The 20,269-nt window shown below is 44.1% G+C and overlaps 4 protein-coding genes across 4 annotated transcripts; 1 reads left to right on the top strand and 3 right to left on the bottom strand.

Moving 5' to 3' along the window:
- Positions 1-68: 68 nt before the first annotated feature.
- Positions 69-4,644, bottom strand: LOC6558089 (iron-sulfur clusters transporter ABCB7, mitochondrial). The gene is made up of 6 exons (XM_032742978.1): positions 4,487-4,644; positions 2,639-2,750; positions 2,155-2,281; positions 1,949-2,103; positions 544-1,892; positions 69-486 (listed from the first exon to the last, which is right to left on the bottom strand). Exons 1-6 carry the CDS (start codon positions 4,595-4,597, stop codon positions 250-252), a joined length of 2,091 nt encoding a protein of 696 aa, XP_032598869.1. The 5' UTR covers positions 4,598-4,644; the 3' UTR covers positions 69-249.
- LOC6558186 (SET domain-containing protein 4) lies at positions 2,697-4,259 on the bottom strand. The gene is made up of 2 exons (XM_001984681.3): positions 2,822-4,259; positions 2,697-2,750 (listed from the first exon to the last, which is right to left on the bottom strand). The coding sequence occupies exon 1, from the start codon at positions 4,202-4,204 to the stop codon at positions 2,837-2,839; it is 1,368 nt and encodes a 455-aa protein (XP_001984717.1). The 5' UTR covers positions 4,205-4,259; the 3' UTR covers positions 2,697-2,750; positions 2,822-2,836.
- Positions 4,645-4,748: 104 nt separating the features above from the next.
- Positions 4,749-5,665, top strand: LOC6558658 (protein OPI10 homolog). The gene is made up of 3 exons (XM_001984680.2): positions 4,749-4,836; positions 4,935-5,294; positions 5,361-5,665. Exons 1-3 carry the CDS (start codon positions 4,807-4,809, stop codon positions 5,559-5,561), a joined length of 591 nt encoding a protein of 196 aa, XP_001984716.1. The 5' UTR covers positions 4,749-4,806; the 3' UTR covers positions 5,562-5,665.
- LOC6558628 (2-oxoglutarate dehydrogenase-like, mitochondrial) lies at positions 5,640-20,261 on the bottom strand. The gene is made up of 9 exons (XM_001984678.2): positions 19,974-20,261; positions 18,960-19,914; positions 18,576-18,906; positions 18,449-18,521; positions 17,265-18,390; positions 17,054-17,208; positions 16,105-17,002; positions 15,897-16,051; positions 5,640-6,283 (listed from the first exon to the last, which is right to left on the bottom strand). Exons 2-9 carry the CDS (start codon positions 19,185-19,187, stop codon positions 5,725-5,727), a joined length of 3,525 nt encoding a protein of 1,174 aa, XP_001984714.2. The 5' UTR covers positions 19,188-19,914; positions 19,974-20,261; the 3' UTR covers positions 5,640-5,724.
- Positions 20,262-20,269: the final 8 nt, after the last annotated feature.

Genomic DNA, 20,269 nt, shown 5'->3' on the forward strand with positions numbered 1-20,269 from the left:
AATCTGCAAGTCTCAAGACTTTTTTATTTGATAACTTTGATGCCACCCACCCAATTAAATCAATAGGATTATCAACTATACACATATATGAATAACTGTATTTACAACCGGACACAATATTATCTTCAGCCTAAATAATTACACAAGCTCCGCGATGGAGCCTCAACTAAAAATTCTGTTGGCTTTGTCAAATAGTAAGCGCATTATTAAAACTAGAAGAGCACTTGACCAACGTGGCCCAACGCTTGACTACAGAGCAGTTGACTCTGCATGCTGATGACTGGGACCAATTTGGTGGGTCTGCGTCTCCCACAAGCGGGCATATAGTCCCTTTTGTTGCAGCAGTTGCAAATGTGTGCCACGCTCTCCAACATGTCCATTCTCCAGTACTATAATCTCATCCGCATCCTTCACTGTGGACAGGCGGTGGGCAATGCAAATACTGGTGCGGCCCATAGTGGCGCGCGAAAGAGCCTTTAAAATATTCTGTAAATTGCATTGATTAGCTTGAGAATTTAATTATACCATTTGAATGCTACTCACATGCTCTGTGATGGAATCCAGACTGCTGGTGGCCTCATCAAAGATTAGAATGGGCGTGTTCTTCAGAATTGCACGTGCAATAGCCACACGCTGCTTCTCTCCGCCGGATAGCTTTAGGCCACGTTCACCTACCTGCGTTCTGTATTGATTGGGCCAGCTCATTATCGATTCATGGAGATCGGCCATGCGTGCCGCATTTTCGACATCCTCGTGCGATTTGCTCAGGTTGCCATAGTGTATATTATGCTCGATGGTGTTGTGGAACAGCACCGAGTCCTGTGGCACCACAGCAATGCTTTTGCGCAGACTGTCCAGCTCAACGCCGCTAATGTCCTGGCCACCGATCAGAATACGACCAGAATTCGGCTCGAAGAAACGAAACAGCAAACGCACCATAGATGACTTGCCCGATCCGGAACCACCCACAATGGCCACATTCTTGCCAGCCGGTATGGTGAATGAGAGGTCCTTGAAAATGGCCTTGCCCGGCTCATACTCGAAATTCACATTTTGAAACTCAATCGATGAGTTGCTATTGTCCACGAAGATGGGTTGCGCATTGGGCGCCGTTTGAATGCGGCTATCCACATTCATGAGCGTAAACATCGCCTGCATATCTAGCAGGGCCTGCCGAACCTCACGATACACGCTGCCGAGGAAGCCCAGTGGTATGGACAGTTGGAATAGCAATCCATTTACCATCACCAGATCACCGACAGTCATGTTGCCCTGCGATATCTCCTTGGCCGCCAACACCATAATCAAACTCAGAGCACTACTGAATATCGCGTTCTGTCCGAAATTAAGCATCGCCAGACTGGAGCTGGTCTTTAAGCTGGCCGCCTCGTACTTTTTCAGCACCTCGTTGTAGCAGCCAGCTTCATATTTTTCGTTATTGAAATACTTCACCGTCTCGTAGTTGATCAGCGAGTCGACGGCTTTGTTGCCCGCCTCGTTCTCCGCCTGATTCATGTACACCCGGAAGCGTGTTCGCCACTGTGTCACACTTAGTGTATACAAGGCATACACGCCCACACAGCCCATACTGACGCCGGCGAACGCCAGTCCGTATTTCAAGCCCAAAACGCTGGAGACCAGCGCCAGCTCAAAAATCGTCGGCACTATATTGAACACCATGGCAGTGAGCACAAAGTTAATGCCACGCGATCCCCGATCAATTGTCTTGGACAAGGCGCCCGTCTGCTTGTTCAGATGGAACGCCAAGTCCAGATTGTGCAGATGCAGAAACACATTGGTCGCAATCTTGCGTATGGAATGATGAGCCACCTTGGCGAACACTGCATTGCGCAGCTCATTGAAACCGGCGGCACTTGCTCGAGCAATGCCATCTGCAAAAGAAACCGTAGCATTAAATAGAGTCCCAAATGTTAATTGATGTACTCACATCCCAATAGCATTGCCGTTGCTGTGGATAGCACAACATCCGGCGCTGTATCCATGTTCAGTGTCGTCATCGTGTCCACAGCGCCTTTGAATAGAAATGGCACACACACTGTCAGCAGCTTGGAGCCAGCGAGCAGACCCAGCGAGATGGCCACGCTGTTGATGAATAGTTAGGGTTAAGATTCAAGCATTTTGAACATTCGTTACCGTTTGCGCACGAGCGCATCCTCTTTGGGCCAAATGTATGCCATCATGGCGCGCACCATATCCTTGGAGGTGACTTCCGGTGCGTCCAGTTTGCCCAGTGTTGAGCCACCATCGTTGCCGCCGCTGCCTATATGAACGTGACAATTTCTTGATTGTTGCTGTTGTGTCGACAGTCGATTTTGTTGTTGTTGTTGATTCAGCACTGGAACCGCGTTGAATTGACTTTAATGCGGCTAAATCGAAGCAGGCGCCAACACAACAAACGAACAGACAAACAAACTAGCTTTTTTGTGCTTGTGTATTTTCAACTTGCAGCCAGTGACTCAGTTAACAACAACAAAAACAAAATCAATCTGTTAGTCATATTTTTGAAAATCAAAATGCAATCAAAACTTAATTAATAAAAAAAGCATTATTTTTGCGCTTTGTCACAGTTTTTAGAAACATTTTCTGTTAAACACACCAACTAACTAAGAACACCTACCTTTTGCCTTCTTGGCAAACACGCCACCAAGCAGTTTGCTGCCCGGTGTGGGCGTAAACGGCGTTATCCTTTTGCGCTTGCCATCATCGGTGCTGGCGATCGTGGCATATAGCTGCAAGACAAACAAAATATATATATTTATAATAAATAACTAACAATTTTTTGTTAATAACAAATTTGTACTTTATTGTTTGTATTTTAGTTATTATTAGATGCGCAATGTGTTGACTCAAAGTCGTGCAGATAGCGTAGGCACTCCAAGAGGTAGCCATGTGCCACCGTGCCACTTTCCGTGAGCTGTGGCAGCTTCTCCAGTGCGGCCACAAATCTTTGATATTCGTTGATTTTGTGTGTCAGTAAATAGGACAACTCTGGCTGCACATCGTCGAATTGGCTGGCATCGCCAAACGCAATCTGATTGAGCAGATTGGGAAAATGCGCGCACTGCTTGAAGATGAGATGGAGCACAACGCGCAGATTATGCGAGCAGCCCTCGCTGATGTGCACAAACATTTGATCCATTAGATTGTGCTCCCTGATGAACTTGAAGATGTTGCGATGATAACTCTGCGCAGACAGCTCCTTATTATGCGCGATGAGCTGCTCAATGTCCAGCAGCGAGAACTCAAAGTAATCGTGCGCATTACGCTTCAGATAAAAACCGTATTCGGTGAGTAGTTTTAGATTGGGTAATGCTCCATAGCTGATGAACAGTTGTTCATATGGTTTAAGTTGAGCCGCTGCCAGAGAATCGAGTGTCAGCACATAATCTTGACATTTACTGCTGGCCAGCAGCTGCAGCTCAGCTGTGGTTTGCACCGTGTCCGAGTGATTAAATAGATCCAGAAATGGAGCCAGTGCCAGGTTGTTTGTTCCGCTTAGCAACTCCTGAAAATGACTGCGTCCTGTATACAGTTGACGCGAGCTTAAATAGACACTGCGACTGTTTACAGCGAAATAGGCGCGTCGATACTCGGCCAGTGTCCAAATCTCCTCGCAGTAGCGCTGACCACAGCACTGGCAATGCTGTGCACCCACTAGGGACTTCAGCACCTGATAGCAATCGCGTATCTGACGATTCTGTGACACTGTGCGCTCCAGTATTGCCTCCGGCAAACATTGCAGCTCCGACACTGCACAGAAATAGGGCGTTGTATAGCTGCGTGGCAGACTATCCAAGTAGGCAGCGAATGGGGATTCCTGTCTAGCTTCATGCAGATGTTGTAGATGCAACAGATAGCAGGCAATCAGCGCTTGAAACGAAATGCGTGAGTCCTTGTCAAACAGATCCGGATCAAAAAGTGCCTTAAACTCTTCATCCGATTCCAGGGTGGCGATGCTTATTAAACAACCAGCTGGCAGGCGTATCAATTCATCCCCAGCCCGGAAACATTGTGTTTTGGAGCAGAGGCCGCGTCCAGTTTGGGAAAAACTAAACGCAGAGAGTTGAGTTTCATTGCGCCAGCCCAGAGAATGAAGTTGTTTGTAGAGCACGTGTAGGGTATCTAATTGCGTATCAGCTGCTGGGCGAGAATGACGCCGGCGCTGGCGCTGTGTGCGTCCCATTTTCGTGTATGTGTGTGCTGTTTTGGCGCCCGTTTAATGCCTTGAGGTGAGTTTTGCTAGCTGCAACGAAAGAAGCAGCGTTAAATCTACTCGGGTCTACAAAAGGGGCCAAAACAACACACACGCATATTGTTGCCTGACCTCTTTGTTTTTTTAATTAGCCGCAGCATATGCAACTAATCTGCGCTGCTTTTGTTCTAATCATTCAATAAACTTATGAAATCGTAATCTGGGAAACTTTATCTACCAGAGTGTGGCCTTGAAATCTTGATTTTTACTTACCACACGCGATTGGCCTTGTATGCCAAGTGGATTGTGGCATTTAATGTGGAAAGTGTAGGAAAGTGTCTTCTTTTTACTGTACAATTTTCTTAGCTGTAATAGTCCGGCCATACTTTATGCAAAAACAAATACTAAAGTCTAATTCGCTGGTAGGAAACGCACTAAATATCGATACATCGCATCCGAGTCGATGATTCTAAGGGGCTGAGGTTTCAGTGTGACCAAAAGTGCAAACCAAAACAACATGTTGTCAGCTGTTGGCGTTGCCATGTGAATGGCACAAGCTCTATTTATTCCAGAAAAGACCGAAGCCGGCCAAAATGTTTGGTTTAATAAGTTCAGGCAGATTGGTAAGTATACCATATGACTTGTACCTATGACTTGCTGAGTATTACCATATGACTTGTATTTAATGCATATGTAATGGAATTACCTACTATTAATACAGCCACAAACAGACTTTGTAGCGGTCGATGAGAACAAACTGCTGATCAACGTGCCCGACATTGAAGCAGTCAATTATGTTGTAGTCTTTTTAACTGGCATCTCGCCCCTTCCACTGGGCACAGCAGCTGCGATTTACTTCAGCTGGCCCGATGCAAATGCAGCGCCCACCTGGCAATATCTGGGCCACATCAATAACAATAAACCATCGGCAATATTTAAAATAGCGCAGCTCAAAAAAGGCCACGAACTGGACGCACATGGCAATGGCATGGTTTTTGGCGCCCAGGAAATTTCGCATATAGCACAAATAGGCATTTCCATTGAGCCCGAGCTAACTGTGGCACAACAAACCCCAGCAGTTGTAAGTCCTCATTTCCATACCATACCAGGTATCAATACCACTACTAATCACACACTTCCCTTGCAGTCAAGCGCCAATGATAATAAACAATTCGGGCAGCGCATGTTGGAGAACTTCTTCAATTACGCTTCGAGCTTTTGTGTGAACGTGCCTGAAATTCCACCCGCCACAACTGAAACATTTGTGCCTTTCTCTGTGGTGCAAAATTGGTATACGAATTTTCAGCGGCGCATGGAACAGAATCCGAATTATTGGAAACAGTGTTGAGCGATTCATTAATTGTATTATAAGCTGAAAGTGCATATTGCAAAGCACAGAGATGTTAATAGATTTAAAAAGCAAGCATTTTTATTAAATTATTTCAAATATAAGAACAGAGTTTTATTTATAAACAAACGACTCAATACTGTATTGGAGAATATAATACGTACTATTTTTCGAAAGGATCGTCTGGCGCTTCTTTGGTTGTCTTAGCTGCTGAATCTTCATCATTTCTATGCTTCTTAGTTGGAGATGGAAATTTCACAGGTTTAATAACCACTTCTCTAACTATATTAATAGTTTTTGGTAGTTTTTCTGACGCTTTTGCTGCCCGTTTTGGTTTAGCTTCGTCAGTTGGGGCTGCTTGTTTCGGTTCTTTTGGGGATACTTTTTTGGGTTCTTCTGTCGGTTTTGGTTCGTCAGTTGGCGGTGCTTGTTTGGTTTCATTTGAGGATACTTTTTTGGGTTCTTTTGCTGAAGGTTTTTCTGACGATGAAGTTGCCTTCTTTGCGGCTTGCTTAGACTTGGCCTTCGCCAAGCTAGCCTCGGATTTGTGCTTCGCGCTCTTTTGCTTCTCGTTCTTAATGGCCTTGAGTCGCGCCTTATTAGCGTCTGTGAGTCCGCCGAAAACACTGGTCATGTACTCTCTGTATTCGTGATAATGCTGTACTTTATTGCCAGTGGCTGATGCCGAATTTGGTAATCGTCCACGATAAACAATGCAGCGCCTGTAAATTGCCAGCAGATCAACATTATTAAAAAGTGATCAAGCGTGAAATAAAAATTGGGGTCGCTATTATTAATGTATCGCAGGCGGCACAATTTGGCAAGGTGGCATTCAAACACTCGTGCCTATATAGAATTCTAAATTGTTTGATATATCAGCATATATATTGTGAACTTCTTATATGCATATATCTACTGTTATATTCAAACAATGGGATCGTAGCGCTGCTTGGCACGAGTGGCTTTTTTAATTCTACTCTTTGCCCATTTTTCTTTTCTATTTTTCCTCTTTTTTGTGGATTGCTAAAAAGCAATTTGGCAAGCTGACACATTTATCTAGTCTATATAGTCGAGCGTGCATACTATATAAAAATAAACATATATTATAGTTGCAGACACAATGAATCTTACATAGAGCAACACAAATCTAGATATGTTTTCTATTTGTAAACATAAAAAAGGTATTCTTCATTTATTGAGCAATATGTAACAGGCAGAGCATTTTAAAGAAATCTTCAAATGATGCAACAAATAGAGAAATATTCGATTGCTTGCAGCGTATTCAGAGTTCGCTTCTGATTACAAAACAAACCAAATTAATTGGCAAATTTGTATGTAGATAGATGTGCATTGATTTAGCATTTGTAAATGCATTTGTTGCCACAACAAGCAACAAGGAGACGTTTGTCGGACTATTTTCTTGCTGCAGAATGATGCCCCGTTTTGCCAGTTCAGGTTGCAACGTGCTGTTGTGTGCAGCAACAATTAGCAGCGCGTTTCTTAAATAGAAAACATAAATAAAATAGGTCAACTACAGAGCACAACCAATCAAAATAACAACGCGCGGGCGTTGTCATACAATGATGTAGATCGCAAATCTGGGCAGGAGGATCGACCACAAATCGCGCTGTCAGCCGCTAATAATAATAAATTTAATTCGCAATATTTGACTGACGCCATCAGAAAACATAATTGTGAGTCAGCCATGTTGTCAACAACAACAACAACCGCACCGAGTGGCTTTTCTTCGCTGCCGGAAGTGCCAGTTGATGAGCAACGATTTCCGCTGCGCCAATTACAGAGGACGCTTTGGTGTCACTCAACACACCAGCAGCAACAACAACTACAGCAACTTCTTCTGTTGCATCAGCAGCAACATGTGAAAATTGAATTGAATGGAAAATTCCCGTTGCTGCAAGCAAAGTGTGAAAACCCCTTACGAAGATTTCCCATGCATCAGCCACCTTCCAATGATAGCCTTCTCAATGACAACCCAATTTTGGCTCCCTCACCAGTATCTCGATTTCCCGAGCAAGTGATTCAACAATCGTTGCCACACAAATTTCCCCTTAGTTGCCAACTACCCAAGCGGAATTTCAACAATTCTGTTCAATCAATAAGCCAGCGGGGAAGCAGCCCAAGACACCTGACAAAGTCAAGGTCTGCGACACTCAAGCAATTTCCCACAATTAAAAAACAATTTGTCAGCTTTGGCGATAATCGGCGGCAAACCTGTAAGAATCAGCATGGAAGTGGACAAGAAAGCGAGGCAACGGATGTGGTCCCCACACCAGCAACAACACAAACAACGGTGACGCACAGGAGCCACAATATGAGCACTAAAATAGACATGGATCTGTATATGGATATGAATGTGGATGTGGATGTTGACGATGATGATGATGATGATGATGGTGATGTACATAAGTCGACGGCATTTGATAATGAACTCAATGATCACGAACAAACATTAAACTTGAACGTGGGACAAGCTGAAGGCGTTGTTGGCGTACAAAAGGAAATCGAGCATCAACCGGCGGAAAATTTTAATGACGCCTTTGGGTGGCGACACGACCACAAGAACAACAACAACAACGAAGGCAACGACGACGTGGGTACTGCCAAAAATAAACGCGAAATATGCGAGCAAAGCAAATTAGAGACGACGGCGACTGTTCATAATGAGCTAAATATGACTAAAGAGCAACAGCAGCAGCAGCAACAGCAACACCAACAGTCAATATGCTTAGCCAGTGAGCAGGAAAGTCAAACAATAGCCGAGCGAACAACAAATGCCTCCAATCGACAATCATCAGACGAGCGCGGATCGTCGACAGAGCAAGTGGATGGTCAAGAGCAAAAGTGGCATCTCAAAGCGAACGTAATCCAAACCGAAAACGAGGAAGCGTCGTCGTCGTCGTCGTTATCGTCGTCGAATATAGAATACTTAAAGTGTGCGGGTTGCGCGTTGCTAGACGAAAGCTCGAGCAGTGTTCCTCCTCTCGTCGTTGATCTCGCTTTGATTGATCTATTGGGTGAGCTTGTGCAATTGATTGCCACGCCGACAAGCACGGGTAATATTTGGAGCGTACCATTGGTGGAGGAGCAGGTGGTGGTTGATGAATGTGCGGACATGACGGTGACGAAAGTGAGTGACGATAGTGAAGCAACAGCAGCCGTCGTTGTTGACATTTATAGCGAGCATATTGAGCAGCAGTCAGCTGAACTGGATGATAACAACAACAATAGCATCAACGACAACGACAACGACAGCAGCAACAGCAACAACAACAGCGACATGAAATACGAAATGCTGAAGAGCACAACGCGCTTGCCAGAAACGCTATCGAATCGTTTCTCGAGCAACAATCGAGCAGCAACAACAGCACCCTTGACAACAGCAACAGTTGCTCCCACGCCAGCGTCAATAACACGTATACGTGATGTGACCACACCGACGACAACCACATCTCCGCGTCCACTCCTTGGCGAACTAAAGCGGAGCTCCTCAAGTCGTGATGCAGTCTCGATCGATGTGGAATCCTTGCTGCCGCAGCGTACACTTTTGCGACGTCAGCGACGCATGCGCTCCCAGGAGTCGGTGGAGGAGAAGCCCGAGGATGTTGTTCAGCGTCTGAACAAGTTAAAAGAGCGAATTTCGGGTGCGTTGAGCGAAGTCAAAGGTGTACTAAAACAGTACAGCACAGAGAGTGAAGCGGAGGCGGCCGGAGAGAAATGGATGGGACCAACAACGTCAGCGTCTGCGTCTGCGTCAGCATCAGCTCCTCTGTCAGCATCTGCTTCTGCGTCAGCTATTGCGTCAGCTACTGCGTCAGCTACTGCGTCAGCTTCAGCGTCATCTATAGCGTCAGCTACTGCATCAGCAGCTGCATCAGATGCTGCGTCAGCTCCAGTGGCGAAGACGGAAACGGAGGCGGAGAAACAACCTGTGCAATTTCGATTTGTTAAGAAAGTTCGCAGGCGTAGCTACTTCGATGAGACGGAAGAGGAGAAGGAAAAGGAGCAGGAGGCAAAGGATGCTGCAAGCCTGGCCATAACCAAGGTCCCGATCCAGGAGGTTGAGGTCAAAGAGCGAGCTGCAGTTGAGGCAACAATAAAGACCACTGAAGACCAGAAGAAACCAGCTGAATCTATTACAAAAACTGACGTTACTGAGGATTCGAAGCACCCAATAGATGCAGTACGGCAAAGTAAAATCGATGAAGAAGATAAGAAACCAAATGAATTAGCCACAGCAAACAAAGTCAATGAGAATCAGAAAATATCTAAAGAAGGTTCAACTCAGAGCAAAGTCATTGAGGATGTGAGAACGCCCATTGAAATTACCGCAGCGGGCAAGGACAATGAGAAGCAGTTGAAACTGACTGAAGCTGCTACGCCTTCAAAAGTCATTGAAGATCAGACAAAATCAACAGAAGTTGCGATCCCAAGCAAAGTCAATGAGGAGCAGAAAAAACCAATAGGAACGAGCAAAGTCACTGAAGAACAGGAGCAGGCAACAAAGCAAACACAAGAGGAACAGGAGCGAACCTCAAAGCTGAAACTTAAGCCTTTAGAAAAACCAAAGGTCCAAGCCAAAATTGAATTTCTAGCTAAGGTGCAAAGCGAACTCAAATCCAAGCCCAAGCCAAAAGAGTCAAATGAGCCAAAAGAGGAAAAAGGGCCAAAAGAAGCAAAAGCAGCCAAAGAGCTGACCAAAAAGACAGCAACTCCACCAACAGCTACAGCTACTGCAGCTAAAGCAGTTGTTGGACCACCAGCGACTCTGACAGCAACCACTGAACAACCCCATCCTGTGGAGGCAATGGAAGCAACACCGCTGACAGCCGCATTGCCCAAAGAGTCGGCCACGCAACCAGACACAGCAGCAGAGCCAACCAAGGCGACTAAAAAGAAAGTCATTGTCAAAGTGAAAAATCCGCGACGTGCATCGATTGCCGCCGTGGAGCCATCGAAGATTAAGGCTGAGCCGGTGCATATCGATGTATTGACACAAAGGCGACCCTCCGATTCGGAAGCGATTGTCAAACGCAAGAAGAAGCTAAAATTAACGACCAGCAGCGCTGCGGCAACCGTTTGCGGAAGCAATGAGGGGCAACAGTTGCAAGATCAACAGCTAAAGCAAGAACAAGAGGCGACAACGATAAATGAACAAGTTGTAACTGCAAAGGTCAACAACAATGCGACCACTGCCAAAAGCGCAACAGCAACACCAGCAACAATTGCCAAGAGCGCGAATCAGGCAGTTGCAGCGCCAGCAGCAGCAGCAGCAACCACAGCAGCAACAACATTATGCGAAGCGACAACAGCAATTGTGCCAACGGCGCCAAAACAATTGTCAATCGATGCTGTGAATGACAATCAAGCAGCAGCCAGCGAGCCGAGCAGACGCGCCAGCCTGAAACTAGCTGAATTGGTGGGTGAAACGGTGCTGGTGGTGCCAGCAGCAGCAGCAGCAGCAGCAACAACAGCAACCGCAACAAGCACACAGGACATTAACACAAACTCAACTGCAGCGGCAACAATCAGCAGCTCATTAAGCCAGTCCAAAGAACCCATTAATCAGAAATCAATTGCCCCGCCAGAACAACAAGCAGAACAACAGGTGGTTGTTGCCGTTGACATTGAAGTCGCCCCCGTCGCAGCGACGACGACATCGACGACGACACAAATAGCAGCGACATTGAGCGAAGTCTCACACGAAGAGTCATCGCCACAACAACAACAGCAGCAACAACAGCAACAACAACAAGAGCAAGTAGCTACAAAAGACAACGCACAGGCGCAACAAAACAACAGTCTAATTGCCATGCCGGAGCTGAAAGTACTTGCGGGTCCTGTGCAGCCCGTTAAAATTGAGACGGTTGAACAGCCGCACGATGAATCCGACTTGGTTGTGGCCAAAAAGAAGTCGCCAAATCTAAAGAAACTCGTGCGTAAGAGCTCCATAGACAAGGGCAAGGAGAAGGTGGTGGACGCCATCAAACTGAGCTCCATACTCAAGGATAAAAACAGAATTGCCAGTCAAGCGGACAGAATCAACAAGTTAACGCCACCCAAAAAACAATCGAAGGCAACACCAACAACAACAGCAACAACAACAAAGGAACAGGCAGGAGCAACCGATGAGCAGGAGAAGGAGCAGCAGCAGGAAAATGCTCAAGTTTTCGAAGAAAGCACAACCGAAACGCAACTCGAGCTGGAACTTGAGCAGCAACCGGAAGCGGAGCCGGAACCAGAGCCAAAACCCAAGAAACCGCGACAAATCAAAAAGAAAGTCATAATAAAACGACAGAAGCGAAAACTTTCAATTGGCGACACATTCTTCATACAGCAGGAGCCCGAGGAGCCGAAGGTGCCCGAAATTGAGACAATAGAGAAAGCCATTGCCTATGTAACAGATGATGAGGATGATGTGGAGCCCGAACCGATGACGGAGCCGGCAAAACCCCTCAAATCCTGCCTGCATGTGCGTGAATATAAAATCGGAGATTTGGTGCTATATGCAGAGCGTTATCGAAAGACCCAAGTGCGCTGGAAACGTGGACGAGTCTTGGAGCGTATTACCAGCATTTCGTATAAGCTGGAGATTGAGGGCAAGGAAGTGCCGGCCCACATCAGCTATATTAAGAAGTACACCGGACGTAAGGTGAAATTCGTTGGCAAGGAATACCTGGATATCGAATACGAACAGGTTGTGGAGGAGGAGCGTCGAGCGCGCAGCTATAGCATATGGAATATGGTCTAAAAGGGAAACGAGCGCAAACCCAATCCTGTATAATGTTGTAAGTTGTAAGTTGTGTGTAAGTGTGGTGTGTTCCCACAAGTTACGATCGTCGTCCTCTCCTTTTGAGTGGAATTGAGAAATTTCGCAATGGAATTTTTTGAGGATCTCAAGTATGACATTCAGTTAATTGTATAGCTAGTCTTATGTGTACTATATAAACCTGTAAATAACTGTTTAGTATAGCTTATCCTAGTGTTAATGCCTTAGATTTCTATGTATTATATGTACGTAAATTATTCCAAAGATTTCAACTCGTTTGGAAAATCAACAATCAAAAAAAAAGCAACAAGTGCAAATCGAGTGTGCCTCAAAATAGTAACGAATTTGTTATAAAATTTCACGTTGCCTTTCGTTTTAAATGTTTAGTTTACATTTTAAGAAATTGATGAAAAAAATATATATAAATATAAATTTGTAATAAAGAAAACCAAAATATTTCAAATATGCACATTTCGGATTATTTACATCATCACTTTTGCGATCATCAGCAAGAACAACATCGGCAAGAATTCAAAAATTCAATTACTCATAAACATTTTTATTAGTTTGTTTATTTGAGAGCTGTGTGCTTCATTTTCGCTTCGGATTGTGGCGTTTTCGGCTTATATTTATAGATTTGTATATGTACCATATACTATTGAAAAATGAATGAATAAAATCAAAACATGCACGAGCTTTATACAAAACATCAGATCTCTGACCTGTTCCCATTCTCGATTATTATTTTAGCGCCTCTTCGCCCGACAGGGTCGTCTTCTTAAAAATAGTCATTGGCCATATGGCTATGCCCGGCTCTGCTATATCTTATCTATAAATTCTGACATATCCTCCGCCCACTCCATCAACATATTATGTGCCAACAACAAAAATGCGTGCCATTAATAAAAATTTGGCGTAATGCACGCAAAAACAAACAAACCAAAAAACCAAAAAAAAAAATTGCAAAAATAAAAACGGCGACAGAAGAAACAAAAAAAAAAAAACAGAGGAGCTAAACATTTTTGCCTTGATTTCTCGGACTCGAGCATTTCTCATAATTGATGGCCAAGGCGTTTGGCGCTTTCTGCTCGAGAAATCCCTCAAAAATTATTATTGCCTTGCCTTTCGCACAAGAGCACAGAACAGCAAAGGCATTTCTACATGAAAATATATATATATAGTATTTATATATATAGTACTTATATGACATAAACACATATCTTCTCTGTTTGTATAGATACTTATTGTATATGACATATTTGTGAGTGTGTGTGCAAATATGCTACATTCCTGGGATTTAACAGCGCGTCTTTGTGTGCAGGGTTTTTCATTCAATTTTTCGTGGCTGGCAGCTCGACGGGACGCGATTAATAATATATGCTTTATATATGTATTTAATACATTAACAAATTGCAACAAGAGACATAAGCAATTTCATGCTGATTGAGAATCATATCGAAAGATAAAGAGCCAAATAGTGTGGGAAATCCCTCAAGCATTGCACATTAAAATTATTAAATATTAACAAAAATGACGCATGAATATGAATTATGTATCTGTTTCTGTATCAATGAAATTAATGTTTGCATTTGCAAAATAAGTGAAAAAGTTAAGATTGAATATACGAAAAGTTTAAAACATGTACAAATTTAGATTGAATATGGCAAATTATTAAAAAATAACTTGAAACACTCAGCAATTTAGAGAAGTTGAGCTACACGTCTAGGAATTTTTGTAGCGAGGCCTTCACACATTTAGGGAAACAAACTTTTGTGGCACTTCTGAGAGCATAAAATATTTCCATAAATCAGCGCACAAATCTTGCGAACCACTTGCCGACTATTAGGAGGACCATCGCATATATGTCGCTACATTAAATTTAATGTAGTTTTTGTGCGAGCCACATTCAAAACATGTCTACACAAAGAGAACTGGCAACGGCAAATCGCTAAATTCAATATAGAAACCGGGCAGCTACAAGATCAATTTGGGATTTGTGTGGATGGCCGTTGGGGTTGAGAGATAGCAGGGGGGATTGTTTAGTATCAAACGCCGACTAAAAACTGTGCCAAGTTCCTTGCGCTAGTTTCATGCGACAGCGACATGGACATTCACATTCACATCCACATTCACATTCACATTCGGCGCATCGGCATCAACATCCACATCAAATGTCTCGCAATTTGTTTCAAAGTGCATATCTACCAAAGCGAGGTCAGGCTAATTACTAACAACGCAAAAAACCAAAGAGCAAATTGAAGAAGAATTATTGGAGCCTTCAAGTTGCGAACATACTGCAATTTATCGCCATCAAATGGCGTCAGGCAGGGCATATTTGCGTAGCTTACTCAGCAAAAATGTAGGGAAATAACGAGGAATCACACGATGCGTCTGAACTTTGGCAATGCCAAGTCAAATATACAAATACATAACAATTTTCGAGAGAGCTCGCGCTAGAAAACTGCTAGAAAAAAGCAGACATCAATTTGACGTAAAATATTATCGTGTGTTTACACAATGCGCGTATTTTATATAAATCTAATGGGGCAGGAGATCAGCCTTCAAATGTTTCTCTTTTATTTTGTGTATACCCTGTAAACAGTAAACGTGCAGGACAGGTATATCAATGTATGAGTAGGTGTGTAACACTTATGAACGACAAAACATTCCAAATAAAATTGCTTTAATTTGGAGAAAGTTATTGCAGTGGAAAACGGTGGATTTCAGATTTTTGCAGTGGAAAATGTGAGAACAGCCTAATGTGGATATTCTGAGAAGATTTCTTATATGAATATTAATTCTGATCATGTTTAACAAAGCGATTCCAACATGAAATGTCGAATTATTCTCGAGATGAAATCATGGTTAAAAATCATTGGTTTCTGAGTTTTCTGATAATTTGTTACAAATTGATGTCTGTCGAAATGCTTTTTTTTGGGGTCTAATTTTAAAATGAATTGAGCAAAAGTCACGACTGATACCTGCCTCAGTTCAAGTACAGGGTATACACTTGGTCTTACTTGATCTAATAGTTTGTATTCTTTTTGGGAGCGACGGACGGATGTTTGGCACACGTTTCGGTTTTTGACGCGTTCGAAAATCGATTAAAGTGAAAAATCAGCGAGTTGCTCTTTGGTGTCAACGAAGACACCGATGAGGACGCCCGCCCGATATGGCGTCATGCCCGATGGCCGACGCCAGACGCCGAACGCCAAACGCCGAACGCCAAACGCCTGACGCCATTTTGAATCATTGCAATCGATCGTCACCGAAAACCACGAGAAGCGCGGCATCGATGGACACTTTGAAGGCACGGCGTGTCGCATCGCACCTGAATCATTATCGCTGCAGCTGTATCTATCGGTGTGTGGCGGCAGTAGCCCAAGGTCTGATTAAGCACCTTGGCATTTAGAGAACCGTTTCTCTTTATCAGCACAAAAAGCCATAGAGTGCAGCAAAAATAGCTGCCAACTCTTAAATACATAGACAGACATGAAATCTGAGCTGAGTAAATAAATAGATAAATATATAGCTAAAATGTCGCTTACTTTTCATTATCGATATTGAGAAGCGTTGTGTCGAAGCGTGGTTTAACATAGGGCCAACCGCCCTGATTCTTGTGCTCCTCCTGCAGCCAGATCAGCTCGGCGGCTTTATACTTTTCAATCTCCGTGACAACAGCATCGTAGGGGAACGGACAGAGCTGCAGTGGAGATGCATAGATATATAGGCACTTGAAATGCACTTGAAATTTACCTGTTCCAGCCTTGCAATGGCTACGGTTTCTTCCTGCTGGTGATCTTCGCGCTCTCTGAGCAGATCGTAATAGACTTTTCCGGAGCAGAAAATGAGCTTCTCCACACAATCAGGACTCGCTGCTGCCTTACCCGTTTCGGGAATGCAGCGCTGGAACGAGCTGCATTCGTCAAAGTCCTGGAAAGGACTCCTTGCCAACGGATGACGCAGCAGCGACTTAGGTGTAAAATTGATGAGAGGCTTACGAAAACCGAGGGCCACCTGACGCCGCAGCGCATGGAAGAGATTCGCTGGCGTCGTCACATTCGTGATAAACCAATTAACGGCCAACAGTTGGCGGGCAACAAAGTCAGGATCGGACAGATCCGGAAAGCAGTCTTGATCATCGTCGCTGAGCTGCAGAAAGCGTTCAATGCGACCCGAGGAATGTTCCGGACCCATGCCCTCCATGCCATGTGGCAGGAAGAGAACAAGACCAGATTGACGCACCCACTTCGTTTCACCGCTGGCCAAAAATTGGTCGATAATCGGCTGAGCTGTATTGACAAAGTCACCAAATTGCGCCTCCCAAATGACAAGCGTACGGGGATTGGCCATCGAAAAGCCCAGATCGAAACCCATGACCGCACACTCCGACAAGGAACTATTGCATACGAAATACTCGGCCTGATCGGGATACAGAAACTGAAGCGAATTGTAGCTCTGTCGATCCTTAGACTGATGATGCAGCACATGATGGCGATGCGAGAAGGTGCCACGCTCCACATCCTGCCCGGACAGACGCACATGTATCCCATCCTTAACTAGTGTACCGAACGCTAACGCTTCGCCCAACGACCAATCCGCCATACATTCCTCCATCATCTTTTTACGCATTGCCAAGATACGCATAATACCCCTGCAAATATCGAATCAAGGATTTGATATCAAACTATTGCATATAATTCACCTGTGCAAATCGAACTTTTGCTCTGGAGGCGGCGGTGAGGAGTAAACGTTTCCAATATGTTCGATTACCTTGAGATTAACACCCGTTGGACACATCTTGAGACGATCCCGACCCTGAAAGAAGGCTGACCACGGTGAATCCAACCAGTGCGAATTCTGCAAAAAGGGAAAGAAAGCATTAGAAATTGATTCGAGGCCAGCTACAACTGCACCTTAAATGTTTTGATCTTCTTGGACTCCTTGAAGGCATCATTACAGAGCTTTTCATACTTGCTGACCATTGCAGTGTAGTCCTCCATTTTAATGACACCAGCTTTGACTAGTCGATCGGCATACTTGATCGTGCAGGGCTTCATCTTGCGAATGCGCTGATACATTAGGGGCTGGGTGAACATTGGCTCGTCTGCCTCATTGTGGCCATTGCGACGATAGCCGACAATATCAATGACCACATCCTTGTGGAATTTCGCCCGCCATTTGGCGGCAACGCGAGCACAATGAACACACGCCTCCGGATCATCGGCATTGACATGGAAAATGGGTACACTGAGGACACGAGCGACATCCGTACAGTAGCGCGAGGAGCGCGAGAAACGTGGATCTGTGGTGAAGCCCACCTGATTGTTGACCACCACGTGAATGGAGCCATGCGTGGTGTAGGCAGGCAGATCCGACAAATGTATGGACTCGTAGACAACGCCCTGGCCACAAAAGGAGGCATCTCCGTGCATCATAATCGGCAGCACTTTGTTGCCCCGGTAATCGCCACGATGATACATTTCGGCACGTGCCTTACCCAACACCACCGGATTGACAAACTCCAGATGCGATGGATTCGCCACAACGGTGATCCGAACGTTTTTGTTATTGAATCGATTCAGTCGATCACTGAACACACCCAGATGATATTTCACATCACCGGAACCCCAATCCCTGGCCTTAAGCGTACGGAACTGAGAGAGTATGTCCTTGATCGGCTTGCGGCATATATTGGCCAGAACATTTAGGCGGCCACGATGAGCCATCCCAATGTAGACAGACTCAACGCCTGACTTGACTGATTGATCGATAATTTCCTTGAGGACTGGTATCATTATATCACAGCCTTCCAATCCAAAGCGTTTCTCCGAGCTGAACTTTTTCGCCAGAAAGTTCTCGAAACCGGTGGAGCGTGTGAGTCGCTCCAGGATCAGCTTCTTCTCATCGGCTGTGAAATTCATAGAGCCGGGCTTCTCGAAATGCTCACGTATCCAGTTGCTTTTAAAGAATGATGTGATCATCATGTATTCCACACCAATATGACCGCAATAAACACGCTCCAAGCGTTCCAAAATTTCTCTAGAGTAGCAATGCAATTTGTAGGATGTTTTTTGATGTTTTCTCAAGGAATACTTACTTAAGTGGCAGGAATTGCTCATTGCCACCAATTAATGTGGATATTGGAAGCTTGAACAGAGCATTCAAATCATCTGTAAAAGGATCAGCAGGTAAAACGAACAGATTTCGCATAATATATATCTTACTGAAGGAATAGGAATAATGCTGGCGCAGCACAGCTCGTGTTGCCTGTAATTTCCTGTCATCGATGGATAAGTAATGACCCGTTGGACCCACAATCTCCAACGGATCCAGATCAGCAGCGAGATGACCACGCGTTTGATAAGCTCGGATTATGGCCTGTACAGCCAAATGATCATCTATGTATTTCCAATCAGCATTCGGAGCAGCTGTTGCAGTTCCAGCGGTGGCCGAGACACTCCGTGATGCGTTCGCCGTAGGCTTCGATTCCTTTTTTTTGGGCTTAGACAGAGTGGAAAAGTCTCGTGACTTGCCCTTAAAATACGCATCCCAGGACTAAGGAATGCTCAGCATTGAAATAGGCTTATTAGTACTGACCACAGTATTACCTCATCCACGGAGCTGGGATTCTTCCACCACTTGGAGTACAATCTGTCGATGTAAACGGCGTTGCTCCCATTTGCCAGGCTATCGAAATAAGCTCCTGGATTAATTTGGCCTGCAAATATAGTGGCGGCAACTTGCAAACTCCGACGGGTCTTATTATGGCACCCATATTCATATCCCAGACTCTTGGAAAATATGACATGTCCAAGTTTGGCATTGCTAAGATTCATGGTTTTTTGTACGCAAAATAAGAGAAGTCTATTTAAAATTTTGAGAATCTGATAAATTTTGAAACTATTTACTGTCGAGCATTTTTCTTTATTGACTCAGGAGAATTTGATTTGTCAAGTTGTTCATAACATGACAATTTCTGATAATATATATCAAAAAGTGGGCAATCGGATCCTAAAAATAGCTATAACATTTCTTTTCTTTGCTTGCTGTCGGGTTCTATTTTTATTTTTGTGGCTTTTCCCTTGGCTTGCGATATTCCAAAATAATTTTATCACTCCCTTTCTTAAATTCCAAAGGCTTTCGCCATTTTTTCTTCTCTATAAGTTTCAGCTGTTTTTTGATATAGTCGCGCCTGGTGCTAAATGGTTCCTTTTCGAGAGCAGCCTTCACCCTTTTCATAACTTCGACATGTCCAGCATTATTTTTATTGAAAGTGCTGTTATTTTTTGTATTGTATGGTCGTATTTTTGGTTTAGATATGTGCTGTATCAATTCATCTGGGGCATCTGTGGATGTGGAATTTACCTCTTCTCGTGGACTTAAGATTATATGTCCTAGCACACAATCCGATCCTTGCAAGGGGGGCCTTTGAGTCACATCATCAGCGGTCGATTCTGGGAGATTATCGAATTTTGGTTTGGTTTCCACAAATTCTTTAATTGCATTTTTTTTGTTTAAATTGTCGCTGCTCCTTAAAATGTCAGTAAAATATAGTTGCCATGACTGTGAAGAATGAAATAATATTACGATTGTTTTAACAATTGTTAATACCACTTTCATACCGTTTGCACTGAATTAGGATCATGAATCCATTTTGAGAAAAGAATTTCCATATATTTTGCATTAGCACCGCAGACAAAACTATTGGAGTAGCTTTTATGCTTGGAACATTTAAAGACATTTATTTTTGCGGATTCTTGTCCAGTGCTCCCATCACTTTTGTTGGCCGCACTGAAACACTTAATTTGTGGCCGTGAATTAAGGAATAACGATGCACATTTAAATGTGCTACAAGCTGACATAGCTTTTTAATATTTACATTAGCAAATTTAGTTCCAAAACATGAAAATAAATTAAA

This window comes from Drosophila grimshawi, unplaced genomic scaffold, assembly GCF_018153295.1.
Source record: "Drosophila grimshawi isolate 15287-2541.00 unplaced genomic scaffold, ASM1815329v1 contig_44, whole genome shotgun sequence".
Classification (NCBI taxonomy): domain Eukaryota; kingdom Metazoa; phylum Arthropoda; class Insecta; order Diptera; family Drosophilidae; genus Drosophila; species Drosophila grimshawi.